Genomic DNA, 18,074 nt, shown 5'->3' on the forward strand with positions numbered 1-18,074 from the left:
ACGCATCCACGACCACTTGACCGCGCTCTGGCACACTTGCTCTTCTTAGTGCAACCACAAATCACCATGAACCACGCAATTTTACTGCACACCGAAGGGGGCCCAGTCGTAAAAACTGGACTCAACTGTAACTTCGCATTCCATTTCTCGTTCACTGGATGAGTCTGAATCGCTGTTGCAAGTCACTTCCATCAGGGCAGCCATCGCTTCTTTGCGCAAATGTTAGCGCGCGTTTCTGAAATTTTGCGTTAACGCATATCTCCGAAATATACCTTTAATGACACTTACAGACGTTTCCTCACAAATGCGACAGCTTTCACAGATACAACTTGGAAGGTAATTTTTACACGTGTGAAAGACCGTTCCACTAGTTGCACTGCTCTGCCTATATTTTAAGAGAATCGGCCATGGGTGTTTGCCAATCTAGAGCATAGCCATACAGCTTAATATTGGGTAACTCGGTTTTTTACTCGCGCTGCCTGACGTCGATGTAATTAATTAGCTCCACGAACATCGCCGTAAGTTTTGTGATGTAAAAATACCGCATTTTATCGCAGCTGTATTTGAACCATACCCTAATTAATTTGTAACTGGCGCCCGGTTCGTAGATGCCGATGTTCAACACTCATTTGTTGAATACATAACGAATAGCGTCAAAATGAAGAGAATGTGCTTACATGAGATGAGAATTGGATATGCATACCAGCGAAAGCGGAAACGCAATTGTTTCGCTCAGTATCTTCCCGAGAGTCGTCATCGCTCTCAGCAAATGCCCGTGGATGAACTAAGAGGTTACACAAGATTGGATCAAACGTTTTGGGGTCAATATTGGCGGCCTCTTCTAGTTTGGGATGCCCACCGCTGTCACATTATGGCTTCCGTCTTAATACTTATTAACTGTCATTTGTGGTGGCCTGATTTCACCTATACAACATGTTGAAGTGTCGTCAAATATACAAAAATCTTTTCAAAGAAACGTTATAATGAAGGAATGGCGTTAGGTGAAAAATCCTTCACAATGGGAGGTAACTCAAGACCATCTGGCAAGAAAACCATCACACCGAGGGTACAGGAGATTTGGGATGCCATCTCTGTGAAGTCATAACAGAAATAGCTTAAATACCGTTTTCTGCCTCTAGCTGTTAACGTAGAGATCTGAAGATGAAATGATAAACAGCACAAAAGCTAGAGAAGCTGCTGAAGAAGGGTAATTGCTGTAGACACTAAAGAATGTGACAAAAAGGAACTAATGCACGCAGGAGGACACTCCAACGGAAGCCACAGAAGAACTAAAGAGTAGTTAAAGATTTGGACGGCACACGTCAAAAAGACGCAGAAGTCAAGCTGTATTCTTGCGGATTTCTCAACCGATGTCGCGACATCCTGTCGAACGAACTCACCTCCACTGGTGCCTGAATATCTCTGAAACGGCGCGTCAGATTGCAACAGGATATAAACTGTCCGCTCCTGGGGCGCATTTCATTATTATTCCACCAGCTAATCCGGTTGAGCTAGTGGAACTCTACCGGTTCTACAATACACGTACTATATTTCTCCGAACACAACAACACAATCAAAAGATAGAATGCAAGCAACAATGGCTGAAGTGTCCAAGTATCCAAGAACGAGGGTAATAATAAACGTCACAGAGATCTTTGTGCAACAGCCTTCTGACAAAGTAATGCAATCTGCCATGTTTTCATCATACAAACACCATAGCACTGTCTAAGGCCTGATTGGAATTGTATCAACTGGAATGATTAATTTTGTATCGCGTATATATAGTGAATCAATATCTGACGTACAGTTCACTAAAGTGTGTGCTATTCTCAGTAAATTAGAACCTGGCCATGCTGTGATGGCAGGATTGTTGAAAAACAAAACAGCATTAGCGCCATTCTAAATATACGCCCGTTCCTTTCAAAGGAACCCCAACTGACTGCTGGTCAAGTCCTAGTCGGAAGAACTGCATCAGTAAAAATATACGTGGAGAGAGCTACAAAACGCATAAACAACTTTATCATATTACAAAAACCTTGTCCCTATCAATATGTTTCAACTTCTTGACAGTATATTTACTGTCTGCAGCTATTTGTCCAACTTCCTTCAGCCATTCCTTCCACTTGTTGTGACACCATTGGATACCACCAGCTCACACACTTTGGCTACTGAATATATGTCTAGCTGTGAGTCAGTTCATTCTAATCCTAGTTGTGATGAAGATGCACTGGCAAAAACTGCATCTCAGTTGAACATGTCTACTGAGCAACTGGCAGACATCAGACAGTCATGTGATGAATTCACTGCAGCCGCCGACATTGAACAAGCAATACAAGTTCTAATCAACAATATACCAAAATGGTATTCACTTCCTGTGTTTATGTCATACACTCCACATTGCAGCACAAGTACAGTGTGTATATAGAGTTCGTCCTTAATTAACTAAGACTAGACTAACTAAGCTCTTTTACTTGGATTTACAGGCTTAAGCTTCATAATCGGTTTAGTGCTTTGATTTCGAACAGTTTAAGCTGCACAATACTGTTATAGAAGTTGAATAAAGACTTTATGTCATTTGATACGCAATCATGTGGGTCAAGATCAAATGGTAGTCGTGGACAAACTACTTCTCGCAGAAAGCAAAAGTTGCAAAATTTCTCCAATTTAGGAAGGCATCGATGTCTCCAAAAACCACGATCAAATCTGACTCTGTCAATGCAGCAGTTGAAAGTGGTCCATACAACCAAATCACACCTCTCCTTTCCTGCGACTGCCAGTTGCCCTTGTATTTGATAATAGGAGTTGTGATTTTGTTTGAACTTGGGCATACCATGTAAGAGAGTACAGTAGAAGTTCTTTCCATGGCATGCACCTTGGACTGATTTATTCCTGTAGGTATATGGACACTTGATCTCCATTAGGCCTTCCACAAGGGTCTCTGACGGATCAGTAACCAGTGCATCCGAAGATGCTGCAAGCCAGCAGTTATGCAAGTCAATAAACAAACAACACTGGTGACTCTTCTATTCTGGATGTCGTTAGCAAATTGGTTTAGCAGTTGCTTTGTGCCTGGCAGTGCTTTGTGCCCGGCAGTGCTTTCATGAGTTCTTCCCCACACTAGTGCTGGTAAATTTTTGAGTGGTTTGGTGTAGCCAAGTAGTGTTTTAAGAAGATTTGCCGGTGACGAGCTTGTCAGAAGCTTGATTATTTTACCAAAGTTCAAAACTGTGAGACGACGCTGACGGTGCTTGTGCCATTCAACATTTTTCGCTTGCCCTATGGTTTGTTGTTCTATTCGTCTGTTGTTGCATAGTCACAGTTAGAGATTTTCTTGTTTTCACAGAGCCTTTTCAACTCTTCTGTTGCGATACCTCGCAGAACAGCCTGTGCATCTTCATCATATTGCAGTTGTGATAAATCAATTTCTTGTGATGCTAAAAGGATAGAAGGCAAGCTACCAGCACTAGCCGCTGCTTTTGGACTTGTCCCGTCTGTTGGTGTGATTGTTCCACTGGTTTTTGATATAGAATTTTCTCTTGGTAATGTAGATAGTGCTGTTGACACTAATGCTGGCTTTGTTGATCGTGACCTCTGGTGAACTACTGGCAATAGATCTGACAGTGGACTGAATGCACACGAGAAACTTGTAGGAAGCAGTTTTGATCTTATACCTCCATCATTCCGTTGTCTCCACAGATTATCTGTCACCTTTTTGGTATTTCTGCTTTTCTATTGTGGTAGTCGTGGATCAAATGTTGTCACAGATTGAGATGTTCTCTTGATTTTCCCAATTTCATGTTTTGTTGCTATCTTGTATCTCATCTGCAAGTGTTCAACATTGCTCTTTCGTAGCTAAATCCAGTCAAAAGATGTTGAAGTTGAGGCTGATTCAACGATCCACAATAAGTATAGTGCCCATAACGTTGCAGAGACATGTATGCAACTGGGACTCAAACATCTCTTGATTTTTCCAATTTCATGTTTGTTGCTGCCTTCTATCTCATCTGCAAGTGTTCAACATTGCTATTTCGTAGCTAAATCCAGCCACAAGATGTTGAAGTTGAGGTTGATTCAACGATCCACAATAAGTATAGTGCCCATAACGTTGCAGAGACATGTATGCAACTGGGACTCAAACATCTCTTGATTTTTCCAATTTCATGTTTGTTGCTGCCTTCTATCTCATCTGCAAGTGTTCAACATTGCTATTTCGTAGCTAAATCCAGCCACAAGATGTTGAAGTTGAGGTTGATTTAACGATTCACAATGAGTATAGTGCCCATAACGTTGCAGAGACATGTTTGCAACTGGTACTCAAACCAGCCGGGCAGGTGCAATGTGCATGATCCAGACTGAAAAATTATAGTGAATGAAATGTGGCTAGTTCGCTTCTCTTATTATATGAAGTGTACACTACAGACTTGACACAGATGTCTGATGGACCATTAAAAATGCACAGCTACTTGATTAACGTGTCTGGAAATTCAGAGGATATGTCCCCTTGTCAAGGCTCTGAATTTGTCAGTCGTCGGGTGTTGAACTGTGGTCCTTGCCAAAGACGAAAAATCATGTCCACCTTCACTTAAGGGACATACTGCTTAATTGTAGTGAGGCTGACATGCCATGGACATTGTAAAGTCTGTCCCAGCATTAAAGTCACAACCGAAAATGGGCAGCTGAGGGGCCACTTTGGAAGATACGGGATTGATACGGGCATCATTGCATAGCTCTTGATTCCCTTTATTCAATTATGGCAACGTGTTGTTGATAGGGTGTATTAGAGAGGAGATACAGCACACTTTAGAAATATAATGAGATAGAGGGTGGAGTTATGTCAATCAACGTTCTCTAAATGCATAGCTTGCCAAATTAGTTTCAACTCTTTAAGATAAAGACTGTAATTGAGACTGAAGTTGATACTCTAATGGACATATAAATTAGCTACCTGCTGTTGCTACACCCTGTACAATACCAAAGGTCAACAGTTAGTCACTTTCTGTATCGCTAACAGTTACTTCAGACTCAGAGCTCGAGGTGTCGCCATGGCCTACTTCTATTACCATTCGCTCAACTAGGTCGTCCCTCAGTCCGTCTACTTCCCAATAGTGTTTCTCCACCTTTTCTCGTACATGTTCCAAACAGCCAGCCCATCGATCTGGTGTGACTTCCTGCATTCCTTCTCTGGCAAGTTGCAAGATGTTCTCCATAGTAAAACCACTGATCCCTGTATTCTTTCTAGCTGCATAACCTTTGACTTGTGCCCATGCGAGCTCTATAGGATTTAGTTCACAGTGACCAACAGGGAGACGCAAACAGCAGTGTCCCTTTTCTTGTGCAAAGACGTCTGTTTGGTATACAGAAACAGGATTGGTTGCCCAAATTAAGAAATATAGTTCAGCTTTTAACATCTTCTTTTCATGACGAATTTTATGCTTTGCAAGCCAGTCTAACATATCCTGTTTTCTGCTTGACTTGGTTGGTATTTTTTCAACAACTGCGTTGTGGTACTTGGCATTATCCAACACAATCACAGATCGAGGTGGACAGTTTGGTAACAGCTTCTCTCTAAACCACTCCATGAAATGTAAAATATTCATTTCGTTGTGATAATCGCCTGAGTCTCTTTTGCCAACAAAAATCAGTTCAGCTCCATCAATCCACCCTTGCTCACAACCTGCATGAAGGATTATGAGTCGTTTTCCTTTACCACTAGGAATCTTGAGGCCACCTTTCCCGTCATAGTCTGTCCAGCATTTTGTCACTGTATGGTGCTGATTTAGCCATGTTTCATCAAGGTAGATAATAGGCCTACCTTCTGATCGAAATCGTTTGATTTCTTTCAGGTATTGGGCTCGTGAGGCCACAATGCGGTGCTGTTCGTATAAACATTTTTTTCTGTTCATAGTTTTATGTCGAAAGCCCATTCTGCTAATGATCCTATGCAAACTTGCCCTTGAATATGGAAACTCCTCTTCTTCTACTAGAGCAGCATGGAGTAGTGTTAATGTGGGGAAGACTTTGTCAGTGTAGAATTTATGAATTCTTCTCCTGATTACAGCCTCTTGAAAATTGTCTGTGTACTCTCTAACTGGTCCACTGTGTTCTTTTCTCCCTCTCTTCCTTGGACTTTCAATATGTTCCTTATCTCTATGTTCTCTGCAGATTCTGTAGATTGTTCTCTGGTGCATCCCTGTTGCTTCTGCTACTCTCTGGATCGGTTTGTCCAGAAGGATGGGGCCATCCTCCTTTTCTTTCACAAAGAAATCTCTCACGGAAAGCACAATTGACTTTTCTATACTTCTTATATGTCTTCCTGATTGTGTTGCCATTGGAAAATAGATAGAAATTGCTGGGTTTTTTATAGGCAATGCGTGGGACCTCCAAATGGAATCTCTGGTGACTGCTATAAACTTGTTACGTCACCTGCACTACACAGTCTGTTTCCGGTTTGGATACTGTTATCATTTTGCTTCTGAAAATGCATCTGAGTTCTGATTGACTGCAGACTACTAAGTTAGAACTTGGACTGTAACAGTTATGGGGCTTATTGAGTTCCAACCAGCCGCGTAAAAGAAAATGCGTTGCAATTGTTTTTACACAGCTGCAAAGGACAGATGTCCGCTAATTAGGCAGGCCCTCCCAAGTTGCACACCACATAGATCTACTGAAGAACTTCTTGTAGCCAAGCTACTGTAGCTAAAAGATTTGGATGTTGTGGGTACGTACAGGGAACACTTACTTATCTAGTACCTGTGTTAGTTTACCTGGAGGGGATAGTAAACTGAGGCTAACTGGATCTATAATTGATTGTTGCAACAACATTGCATATGGTCCTTACAAGGTGCAGGGTTTCCTCAGCCACTCCCAAGTTACTCCCCCAAACCCGTTATGACTTTAATTCTGAGACAGACTTTAGTTGTGGTACAGCTGCAGGTACCACATTTGGACTGGGCTGATCTTGGACTAACTAGTAAGCTCCTATTGCAATAGCGTTTTCGATTCTACATACCCATGCAACGCAGCTGCAGAAAAGACATTCTGCCTTGAACATTACCGAAATTTCTTGCATACCTTTCTGTCAGTTGTTTGTTTCCTCCTACCCTCACACTCTGATGACTAACAATCATGCTGTGACTGGCCAACTATTGTTTAATTTCGACTACACTAAACTGCACAACCGCTTTTCCAAACACATTCTCGACAGGGTGCTTGTGAGCCATGAGAAAGGTCAGTGCAAGCAAATAATATTAATACGTAAGTAGGAGCAAGAGCCGACGCTGCAAAAAATCGCTCTTTATGCAAACGTGGGATAGTGGTCCTGACAACCATGTAAGGTAAGACACTAACACGCAATCCTGTCTGGAGTATGTGCTATGTTTATGGCTATGGCTACAGCAAGACAACGTCAGTGCTAGGAGAATCATAATCCTCAGCTTGCACTACATGTCCAAACATCGGCCAGATCAACTAACAGAGATCAACGCTGCATGCGAGCAATGGATTATGTGTAGCTATACGCGAAATTACTACACTATCAATACTCATACAAATCGAAAGAAGTTCCATTGTTTGTAGGAAACGTCCTGTTCCCAGGTTTTGCAAAGTAATATGCACTGTGCCACTCGAAAATGAGACGCTAAACGCTTTATTTGTCCTACCGCAGCTTTCTATAGAAGGTATTGATTTAAATCGCACGAATGCGCATAAAGACTATTAATACAGATATAATTTTGTTTATTGCTTTCCCGTTAGAATTGCATTACGAGCAAAAGCAGTCTATACAAGAACATGAGTTGTATGGAGTATGTTAAATAGAGTAATCGCAGGTCGTCTTGTGTTAACTGCTTCAATGAATTTCAGCGGCAATCCTGCCATAAACGGAAGTAGTGGCGTCAACGCTTTGAGATCTATCTGACATCGACAGCTAGACAGCGGGCGGAGAATGGAGTAAAGATTTCTGTCCGTCTCCATGCTTTGGAACCCAAGGGCATCAAAGTATATAATAGTCTGATGATGACGGAAGACAAGAAGAAGAGCTTCTTCGCTGTGATGGAACTATTCCATAAACACTTTGTTCCGAAGCGGAATGTTACATATGAGCGAAACAAGTCCTTTACAAGTAATGAAGGACAAGATGAGTTAATCGATTAATATATCTGATTTTTCCTTCTCACACAAAAGGAATATTCTGAGAATTTGACGTCTTCCGGGACTCCCTCGTAAGTGATGCCCAGGCGTATGAAGTTTCACCCTCGCCAGACAGCGATTTCTTCGCATGAGCGACATAGACTTGGAGAAGGTCATTGGGATTTGCAGGGCTGCAAGTCTCAAAACAACAGCGACCTATGGTAGGTAACAGCAATCGAATTGTCGAGGCTGTCAAAGGTTGCTATAAACAGGAGAAACAGCCTATGACTCGGTCATACTGGAGGAGGCATGTGAACTCGTGTTCTCGCTGTGACAGTTTACATGGTTCTGGATACTGCCCAGCATCGGGGAAGGCACGTCATTTTATGTAAAGGGCGGAGCCGTTTCGATAGAATGAGTTGCACGATGTCTAGGACGGTTCGTGCTCAACAGTCCACAGCGACTTCTCAAACCGAGCCGGAACTATCACAACACGCAGAGATCAGGAACATTAGTAAGGGCCCGGTCACACTACGTCAGGATTGGCGGCGACGTTTGCTTTAGGGCGGTCACACTTGCTTTTCTCATGACGTTATCTAAACGTAACGTGAACGCCACTGTAAACGTGAACGTGGTGTTGACTCCCACGTTCACGTCGGCGTTGATGTACATACCTACGTTGCGTGGGCGTTTTTGTAGTGTCGGAAGGTGCTATTGTCACTGTTGTCACCTTCGCGTACGTCTGCAACACTCATTCTAGGGTATTTGACCTACTGAGACTTTGCAATTGGTTCATTTGTTGTGCCGTTGTGTCATGATGCTGACAAGCAGAGATAGTAAACGCTGGTTTTTCGTTTTTCTGCTGTCCTCGTCTGGCGTACCGCGAGCTGAAATACCATCATATGACAACTTTCTTCGCTATGGTTTCCGATTTACATCTGTGAAGACCGGGTTTCCTAGGAAATTGATGCCGCCTTCTGTTTTGCACTGCATGGATATGTGGATGAATCCCTATGTGTGGCAATTAGTGAAGCAGCTCAGGCGTCAGCGACGATTTTGGACAGCACCTAGAGGTGCTGGATTTTGGGAGAAAGATGTGCAAGGTACGTGGAGGGAACATGGGCTAGCTTTTCCTGATTGGGAAGACAAACAGTATCTGGACAGATACAGAGTCACAAAAGCAACATTCTGGTTTCTATTTAGACGATACGGCTGGCGTCTACAAAAGCAAAACACCAATTTGAGGAAACCAATAAATGCAGACAAGCGCTTTGCAATTACTCTACACTGGCTTGCTCATTCAACGTCTTTTTCAGAACTATCTATAATCTACCGAGTTGCAAAAGCTTCTATTGTGTCAATTGTGCACGAGGGAATGTATGTGTTGCGTCGGTTTCTGGTTCCAGATTCTATTCGTTTTCCCACTGGAGATGAACTGTGTAGAGTAGTGGCCCGGCATATCCGGGGAACAGCAGTTGTGTAGCCGGGTACTGTACTTGTGCAACGGACGTGAGACTGGAAGTCTAACAGAGTATTACCGTGAGTACACAACACTGGCGACGAGGATGGTCGATCAAGAACCACAAGCTAGCAACGGCAGAGCACAGATAGCAGACGCACCCCGTGGACCACTGCTAGGGAAGCCGAGTCGCTACGTTCCGGGAGGAGATTGGCCAAGCTATACGGAACAGATGGATTTCTTCTTCGTGGCTAATGGTGTGTCAAACGCGCAGCACAAGAAAGCAATCTTGCTGACGAATGTTCCCACAGAAACATTCCAATTGATCAAGGACCTGTTGGCGCCAACACCACCTAGCGACGGCGGCGTCACATATGAACAGATCGTACAGGTGGTAAAGGACCACGTCAAGCCCGGACAATCTCCTCTCGTGAGTCGTTATGAATTTGACACTAGGGTGCGTAAATCTACGGAGTCGGTGAGTGATTTTGTCAAAGTCCTCAGGCACCTAGCAGCAAAGTGCAAATTCCACGATGACCAAAGAAATGAGCGTCTCAGAGACAGATTCATAGCGGGTATCAAAGATGATCGGATGTTGAGGACGCTATTAGGAGAGACGTTGACGGACCTTACGTTTGACAAAGCCGTACAACGTTGTGTGGCAATGGAGCAAGCCAGTAGGGATGTGGAGACGCTCAGAGGAGAGGCAGGACTCCAACCACGACCACACGAAGACACGGTCGGGATGGCTGAGGTTCATCAAATGACAACGGGATCAACCACATGTTATCGATGCGGAGGAGCACATGAAGCCAGAGAGTGTCGATTTAGAACAGCTACATGTTTTCGTTGTCAAAAACAAGGACATGTACAAAGGATGTGCAGGACCAAACCAGGTCCAAGAAAAGAAGTCCAATCTGACAAGGGACCAATTCGGAAGGAAAATAAGAAGAAACCAGCGATGAAATGCCTGGAAGCATGGGAGAAGGAGGAACATAGTGAGAGTGACAGTGACTTGTACAACTTGTTCAGTCTTGGCAGAAACCACGCCATGGAGGTACAGGTGCAAATTGAACGGAAACCCATTGTCATGGAATTAGACACTGGGGCGGCCGTATCAGTCATAAGTCATGAGGAATACAAGAGGAAACTAAGACAGCAGGTCTCCATCAAAGAGACAGATCTGTTGCTGCACACGTATACTGGAGAGACCGTCAAACCAATGGGAGTGTGCACAGTGAACGTAGAACATAATCACCAGAAACAACAGTTGCCCTTGTATGTACTACCCGGAAAAGGGCCAGCTCTTTTGGGACGAGAATGGCTGAAAGCCATCCGACTGCAATGGTCACTCCTCCATCTGAACGCAACTCAAGAACTAGAAGACCTGCTAGCACGACACCCCAATGTGTTTGGATTGGGGTTGGGGCGCATGAAAGGCATCAAGGCCCGAATAGCGTTGCGGAGTGACAGCACACCACGTTTTTGGAAGGCAAGACCGGTGGCTTTCGCGAGGAAGAAAGCCGTGGAGCAAGAACTAGATAGGCTGGAGTCTGAGGACGTGATAGAACGGGTACAGCACAGCGAGTGGGCGGCGCCAATAGTTACTCCTGTCAAGAAAGGAGGCAACGTTCGGATTTGCGGCGATTTTAAAGTGACCGTTAACCCACAGCTAGAGATAGACACCTACCCACTCCCTCGAATTGAGGAGATTTATGCAGGCTTGGGAGGAGGGAAACACTTCACAGTCATCGACCTGAAGCAAGCCTACTTGCAAATGGAGCTGCAAGAAGACTCCCAGTTGGCAATGACCATCAACACCCATAGGGGCCTGTATCGGTTCAAGCGCCTACCGTTCGGAGTAGCTTCAGCCCCAGCAATATGGCAACGAGCGATGGAACAAGTTCTGATGGGAATACCGGGCACCAGATGCTACCTGGACGATATCATCATCACGGGCCACACCCTAGAAGACCACTTGACCAACTTGGAGATGGTTCTTCATCGGCTGGAGGAGTATGGCTTGAAGGCTAACAAAGGGAAGTGCAAGTTCTTGAGCGATTCCGTAGAATATTGTGGCCACATAATATCGGCGAAAGGTCTACACACATCGGAAAAGAAGACACGAGCCATCACTCAGATGCCAGTACCATCTAGTATTCAACAGCTGAGGTCTTTCCTTGGAATGATCCAATATTACGCCAGATTCTTGCCAAATCTGTCGACGGAGCTTGCACCTTTGCATGACCTGTTGAAAAAGGACGCCCCGTGGGAGTGGGGTGAAGACCAGGGAAAAAGCTTCACCAAGGTCAAACAGATGTTGTTGCAAGATAGGATTCTCACACATTTTGATCCTGGGTTACCAGTAACACTTGCTTGCGACAGTTCATCCTATGGACTAGGCGCAGTCCTTTCACACATGTTTCCGGACGGTAGCGAACGACCCATCGCATATGCTTCCCGTTCTCTAAGCGGGGCGGAGAAACAGTATGCGCAAATAGAGAAGGAGGCGCTCGCACTTTACTGGGGAGTAAAGAAATTCAGACTGTATCTGGAAGGGCACCGGTTTACACTAATCACCGACCACCAACCACTGAAATTTATTTTGAGCCCTGACAAGGCTATTCCAGTCACCGCTGCAGCTCGACTACAACGCTGGAGTTTGTTTCTGGGAGCATTTACATACGACATCCAGTACCGGCCAACAGGGCAACATGCCAACTGTGATGGACTATCACGACTACCTGTGGATGACGAGATTCCAGATCGAACAGATGATACAGCCATTTTTTACAATAGCATTGTGGATACCTTGCCGGTTACAGCAAAAGATATTGAAAGGGCAAGCAGACAAGACCGCCTCATATCTCAGGTCATGGAGATGGTGCAGCAAGGAGGGCAGTCACTGGATACAGAAAAGGAACTGATCCCGTTCAACAGGAGGAGAAACGAATTGATTACACATCAGGGGGTCCTGATGTGGGGATCTCGAGTGGTGGTACCAACCAAGCTTAGAGCAAGGGTGTTGGAAACCTTGCATGAGGGCCATCCCGGGATGGTGAAAATGAAGGGTTTAGCTCGGTCATTCGTGTGGTGGCCGGGCATAGATGGAGACATTGAAAGAGAGGTTCGACACTGTGTAGGATGTCAAGAGAATGCGAGGACACCTGGTAGAGGGCCGCTCCATAGATGGGAGTACCCAGCTAAACCTTGGCAGAGGCTGCACGTAGATTTTGCAGGACCCCTCGACGGACAGATGTATCTTTTGGTCATCGATGCATACAGCAAATGGCCTGAAATTTTTTCCATGAGAAGCACCGTGGCTGAGGAGACAGTGGCAACTTTGCGGACATTGTTTGCTCGGTTGGGCCTACCTGACCAAGTAATATCAGATAACGGTCCACAGTTTACATCAGAGTGTTTCAGAATGTTCATGTGCAAGAATGGTATTCGACATGTCACGGGGGCACCATATCATCCCGCGACGAATGGTCAGGCGGAGCGTTTGATGCAATCATTCAAGAGAGCCATGAAAGCAGAGAAAAGGGAGAGAACAGCACAACACAAACTGGATAGGTTTTTGCTTTCATATCGGAACTCCCCTCAGGCCACTACGGGACAGAGTCCGGCTCAGCTTTTGTTGGGTAGAAACATCAAGTCAAGACTGGACTTGGTTAAACCAAGTGTGGAACGGGAAGTCAACAGCAAACTGATACAAAACGAATATCGTCCGCCAAAGGGTTTTGCCAAAGGACAAGCGATCTGGTTTAGAAATTACCATCTGGGCCCCAAGTGGCTTGTCGGAACCGTCGAGGACCAAACTGGACCGGTGTCCTACAGAGTGGCAACGCCTACCAGAACACACAGGTTACACGCGGACCAAATGAGATCAGGGCCACATCCTGAGGGAGTCCCTAGCAAGGATACAGGTTCAAAGACAGAAGAGGTAGCGTTGTCTCAGCCATTACCAGGGCGAGAGCCAGTAACTGGGCAAGAGGGGGAAACACAGACACAACAAGAAATGGACAGCAGACAGGAAGCTCCTAACGAATGTCAGATACCAGAGCCACCCACACCAGTACCAGAAGGAGGAAATGCCACATGTACCAGGTCAGGGCGGAGAGTACTACCACCCGCTCGCTTGGCAGAATATGTTACGGACTATGCAAAGTGATTGGTTGTTTTAGCACTAGTTTTAGCGCTGTTGGGTTGCGTTGTTTCAGAATAGCACAGGGGGTGTAGAGTAGTGGCCCGGCATATCCGGGGAACAGCAGTTGTGTAGCCGGGTACTGTACTTGTGCAACGGACGTGAGACTGGAAGTCTAACAGAGTATTACCGTGAGTACACAACAAACTGGACCAAGTTATTGCTGACTTTGAAGCACTCTGTTGTTTGCCTCACTGTGGTGGAGCATTAGATGGGACTTTTATGCAAATAAAAAAACCTAGCAAATTTGGAGACAGCTATTACTGTTACAAAAGATTTCATAGCATCATAGTGCTGGGGTGTGTTGATGCCAGAGGGATATTTATTTCAGTCAACTCTGGTCGGCCAGGGTCTGTTGGAGACTCGTACACATTCAGAAACAGTCAGCTGAAACAACAGCATTTCCCCTCAGTTCGACTGTCATAAAATGTTATGATGGTGACAATCATGTTGGCAGAGAAAAGAGCTTTAATTATTCTGTCATTCGAACAAGGAGAGTAGTGGAACAGGCTTTTGGAAGACTCAAGGGGCGATGGCAAGTGACAGCACATAGCAACCTCAAGAATCCGGAGTTCGCGAGCCAAGTAGCTACAGTTGCTTGTGCTCTTCACAATATTTGCGAGAGGCACAACTGTCCCTTTGAAGAAGACTGGTTGCCCGAAGATGCTGCTTATAACAATGATGTTGTAGGTCCTCCTCACCACCATGTAGTTGATGATGATGCACAACGTGTCAGGGATACCCTTGCAGACTGGGTTCATGCTATCAATCCTAGACACTGATATTTCTCAAGTCTAGCCTTACTACAGATATTTTAAATTACTACAGATTGTTGTTATTTCAAGAATATTTTAAATTATACACATAGACATTGAGTAAATGTAAAAGACATGCAACAAGTTAGACATTTTCAATTATAACTATTGCTTATCAGAAAAGAGGCGTTTAAAGAGCTCAGCCTGAAATGCTTGCTGTTGCTGCATAAGCTGAGTTTGAAAGATTTGACTCTCCTGAGACATCTTTTTTCTCATTTCCTCTTCATTCAGGTGAATTTCTCTGTCGTGCTGCTGCCTCTCTCTCTCTCTCTCTCTCCTTTCTTCAAACTGCTGCAGTTGCAGTTGCATAGCCTGGTCATGCTCAAACTGTCGCCTTTGGCTAGATTCTTGCATTTCTGTCATGGCCTGAATGAATGCTAGCTGAGACCCCGCAGTACCAACTCTTGGGGCCTTGGGAGCCTTCCTTTTCTTCTTTGCCTTTGGTGCTGCTTCCTCTTCAGCGTCATTATCGCTCGAAGACTCTAGTGGTGGCTGTACGGGAGTTGATGTACGTGAACTAGGTGTAGTTGGTCTGGAACGTGTGGGAAGTGGGTGTTGGGCTTCCTCTGCCACAACACCTGTGGTTACAAACAAGTCCTCTTCAGTACGCTGAGATAGCGGTAGATTAGGTAGCAAAGAAGCGTCGTCAACAGAGCCAGGTCCCAGTGAGGGATGGTTTCGAAAGTGAGCAATAAAAACAGCAAAGTTAGGCCATGCTAATTTGGCAGCTTCCTCATCAAGCGCAATATCGGCATCATCTGTTTCACGCCCCGTTTCTTTTGGAAGACGATACTGCGCATAGATCCCTTTCGCTTTCTTGACAATGCTGTCTATTCTATTGCGCACCTCCGACTCCGAGAAATGTTGAAGACTGACTTGATCGCAGTAATCATTCAGCTGCTGGGTGACAATCTTCTCCTTGGATTTTTTTGTCATCATTTTGCCGTCATATTTGCCAAGTACATCAGCCCACAGCTCTATCAGTTTTGCTTCCGCGTTTGGCGACCAAATGACTTTCTGCTTCCTAGTAGCTGCAGCTGTTGACTTTCCACGATCCGCAGACATGGCGTTTGTTGACGATCGATCAAAACAAATGAACCAATTGCAAAGTCTCAGTAGGTCAAATACCCTAGAACGGGTGTTGCAGACGTACGCGAAGGTGACAACAGCGACAATAGCACCTTCCAACACTAAAGAAAAGCCCACGCAACGTACCTATGTACATCAACGCCGACGTGAACGTGGGAGTCAACAAATACTCTCTACAAGTGTGACCGCACATTTACGTTTGCATGTAATTAGACAAAACGCGTGAAACGCAAACGCAAACGTCGCCGCCAGTCCTGACGTAGTGTGACCGGGGCCTAAGTTGGCAGCAACCACAGTCACGTCTCAATTTGAATTAGTTAAGGCATTAGAAACAGTGCTTTGCTGTGCATGACCTTCTTGGTTAACTAAGTTCATCTGAATGTGCTTGCACAGGCACACTGTTACAAATAAGAAAAGGAATACTGTCTGCTTAGGGATGCCCTAGTTTGAAATGTTTGGCGCTGCAAATGCTAATTGGACAATCGTATCATTACAATGTACTGCTGGAATTAACTTTAATAAATGTTTACATCAATTTCAAAGAGCTCATATCTGATTAACATTGGATTAATCCAGTTCAACGCTCTAAGATCACAGATTAAGTATACATACGTAAGAAAGCGGATCCAAGGATTAAACCCCAAATTCTATTTCCATTTAGACACATTCGAGCACCCAACCAGTACACTTCTAGAACTTTGTGTGTACAACAGCAAGAATTCGTAAAGTATCGCCATTGTATATACTATAGATTACTATAGGGCGTTCAACAAGAGCTTGCAAGTCTCAAGCGTCGAGTCGGGGGGAAAGAGGGGGAGAATGTGTGCTCGCCTTCGACAAGGGAAGATGTGCTACTCGTTTGGCTGCCAGTGTCCAATGGAAATAATCACTTGAGGTTGTGTTTATCTCAACAAAGAAAATATGATAAAGGACTCCAATTACGAAACCAATCACTAAGTATTGAAAGAACACTTGGACCAGAATATAAACCAAATCTTGCAACCAGTACGTATCTCAGATAATCAAGTGTTTCAAATATGAAGCAGATCAAGACTGGTCAACGATGCGGTTTAAACGAAATTCAACTAGATGAACTAGTCAGAATTGACACAGAAGAATCACCAGCATCACAATGATCACCTGCTCGGGGAGTAGAGCTGTGGTAGATGGACTAGTGCAGACGACAGTCTTAAGGTAAACAAGCAAGACGTTCAGTAGCATTATCAGTGTTAACGAATACCAAAGCAGCTCCTCCCTTAAGCCACACTTGATGATTGCTATGAATTTGCAAAGTTTAGAGCAGCTTGACATTGTTAGCAGTGAGAATATACTAACTAGTAGAGACTTCTTTTCCTATTCTCTGTAACTTGTAACTACTGCAGCCAATTGATTAATTAATCATAGAGAATATGTGTTCTAGAATTGGAGCAGTGGATTTTGCTATGCTGCCTGTTACTAATAGTTATAACTTTAATGGTTTCAAGAGCTAGTACTTTCCAATCAATACTAGGACAAAGTTGAAATAATTAATTAATAAATAAAATCTGCACAAGGCTTATGAGAGGAATTATAGTAGGTCAGCGTCAGGTAAGGTAGCCGCCACTGCTAGGAAATCAAGTTAACGAATCAGTTGAATCAAATCAAAATGCCATAAATCTCGATGATCAGATTTGTCCGGGACTGAGATGGGCGTGATTAATAGAAGTCATTGCGCTAGTCTCGTAAAATTCCGCTCCTGGTTTCTACTCAATAAATGAAATGGCTAAACGTTTCCAACACCTAATACGTCTATCGAATACCTGCAACGATTCGCTCCAATCAGATCTTCGAAAAGACACAACCAAGAGCGTTTCTAGAAAACAGCTCGATGTGCAGGGCACTAGATCGCGTCTACACTTAGTCTGTAGGGAACATGCACTCTGACAAATGGCTTCCTAGACACCCAAAACTAGTCTGTAGGGAACATGCACTCTGACAAATGGTTTCCTAGACACCCAAAACTATTCTTATTATTAAAACAGTTAGCTCGTTGAATCAATAACGAAACTATCAATGCTAGAAGAGTATGTGTAGCCTGGAAAAACAGCATAACACACAAAAAAGTATCGTACCGTGGAGGTCGCCATTTTAACAATACTCTGAAGCCCGGATAATTTGCAACTTCCCGGATATGAATAGAAATGCAATACGGTACAATTACATTAATTTGAAGGATAACTGCAAAGCAAAAATCAATAATTATTTTATTTTAAAATTGGTAGTTATAGTTGCATACATGACAGAGAATAGTTTTAGATGTATAAGTTAATTAAGTCTTCGTTGAGCTAGAGCAGGACAATTTGCTTCCTGTTTTCCAAGTTCCGGCAACTGGCGTGGT

The 18,074-nt window shown here is 44.2% G+C and overlaps 5 protein-coding genes across 5 annotated transcripts; 3 read left to right on the plus strand and 2 right to left on the minus strand.

Annotated features, from left to right (window-relative positions):
• Positions 1–4,985: 4,985 nt before the first annotated feature.
• On the minus strand, positions 4,986–6,887 carry LOC134181744 (uncharacterized). The gene has a single exon (XM_062649012.1). The coding sequence runs from the start codon at positions 6,327–6,329 to the stop codon at positions 4,986–4,988; it is 1,344 nt and encodes a 447-aa protein (XP_062504996.1). The 5' UTR covers positions 6,330–6,887.
• Positions 6,888–9,692: 2,805 nt separating this feature from the next.
• LOC134181746 (uncharacterized protein K02A2.6-like) lies at positions 9,693–14,575 on the plus strand. The gene is made up of 2 exons (XM_062649013.1): positions 9,693–13,696; positions 14,251–14,575. The coding sequence occupies exons 1-2, from the start codon at positions 9,693–9,695 to the stop codon at positions 14,573–14,575; spliced, it is 4,329 nt and encodes a 1,442-aa protein (XP_062504997.1).
• Positions 10,179–13,095, plus strand: LOC134182347 (uncharacterized protein K02A2.6-like). The gene is made up of 2 exons (XM_062649748.1): positions 10,179–12,949; positions 13,029–13,095. Exons 1-2 carry the CDS (start codon positions 10,179–10,181, stop codon positions 13,093–13,095), a joined length of 2,838 nt encoding a protein of 945 aa, XP_062505732.1.
• LOC134182636 (uncharacterized protein K02A2.6-like) lies at positions 13,105–13,931 on the plus strand. Its single transcript, XM_062650072.1, has one exon. The coding sequence runs from the start codon at positions 13,116–13,118 to the stop codon at positions 13,758–13,760; it is 645 nt and encodes a 214-aa protein (XP_062506056.1). The 5' UTR covers positions 13,105–13,115; the 3' UTR covers positions 13,761–13,931.
• Positions 14,576–14,577: 2 nt separating the features above from the next.
• LOC134181747 (uncharacterized) lies at positions 14,578–15,673 on the minus strand. Its single transcript, XM_062649014.1, has one exon. It carries the CDS (start codon positions 15,671–15,673, stop codon positions 14,714–14,716), a length of 960 nt encoding a protein of 319 aa, XP_062504998.1. The 3' UTR covers positions 14,578–14,713.
• Positions 15,674–18,074: the final 2,401 nt, after the last annotated feature.

The sequence above is a fragment of the Corticium candelabrum genome, chromosome 7 (genome assembly GCF_963422355.1).
Source record: "Corticium candelabrum chromosome 7, ooCorCand1.1, whole genome shotgun sequence".
NCBI lineage: Eukaryota > Metazoa > Porifera > Homoscleromorpha > Homosclerophorida > Plakinidae > Corticium > Corticium candelabrum.

Bases quoted from the DNA above. Each gene is read 5' to 3' on its own strand.
- LOC134181744 (XM_062649012.1), bottom strand. From the start codon at position 6,329: ATGGCAACACAATCAGGAAGACATATAAGAAGTATAGAAAAGTCAATT.
- LOC134181746 (XM_062649013.1), top strand. From the start codon at position 9,693: ATGGTCGATCAAGAACCACAAGCTAGCAACGGCAGAGCACAGATAGCA. The intron at 13,697-14,250 runs GTCAGGGCGGAG...TCATGTTGGCAG, and splicing joins GGAAATGCCACATGTACCAG to AGAAAAGAGCTTTAATTATT.
- LOC134182347 (XM_062649748.1), top strand. From the start codon at position 10,179: ATGTTGAGGACGCTATTAGGAGAGACGTTGACGGACCTTACGTTTGAC. The intron at 12,950-13,028 runs GTTGGGCCTACC...TTCATGTGCAAG, and splicing joins TTGCGGACATTGTTTGCTCG to AATGGTATTCGACATGTCAC.
- LOC134182636 (XM_062650072.1), top strand. From the start codon at position 13,116: ATGAAAGCAGAGAAAAGGGAGAGAACAGCACAACACAAACTGGATAGG.
- LOC134181747 (XM_062649014.1), bottom strand. From the start codon at position 15,673: ATGTCTGCGGATCGTGGAAAGTCAACAGCTGCAGCTACTAGGAAGCAG.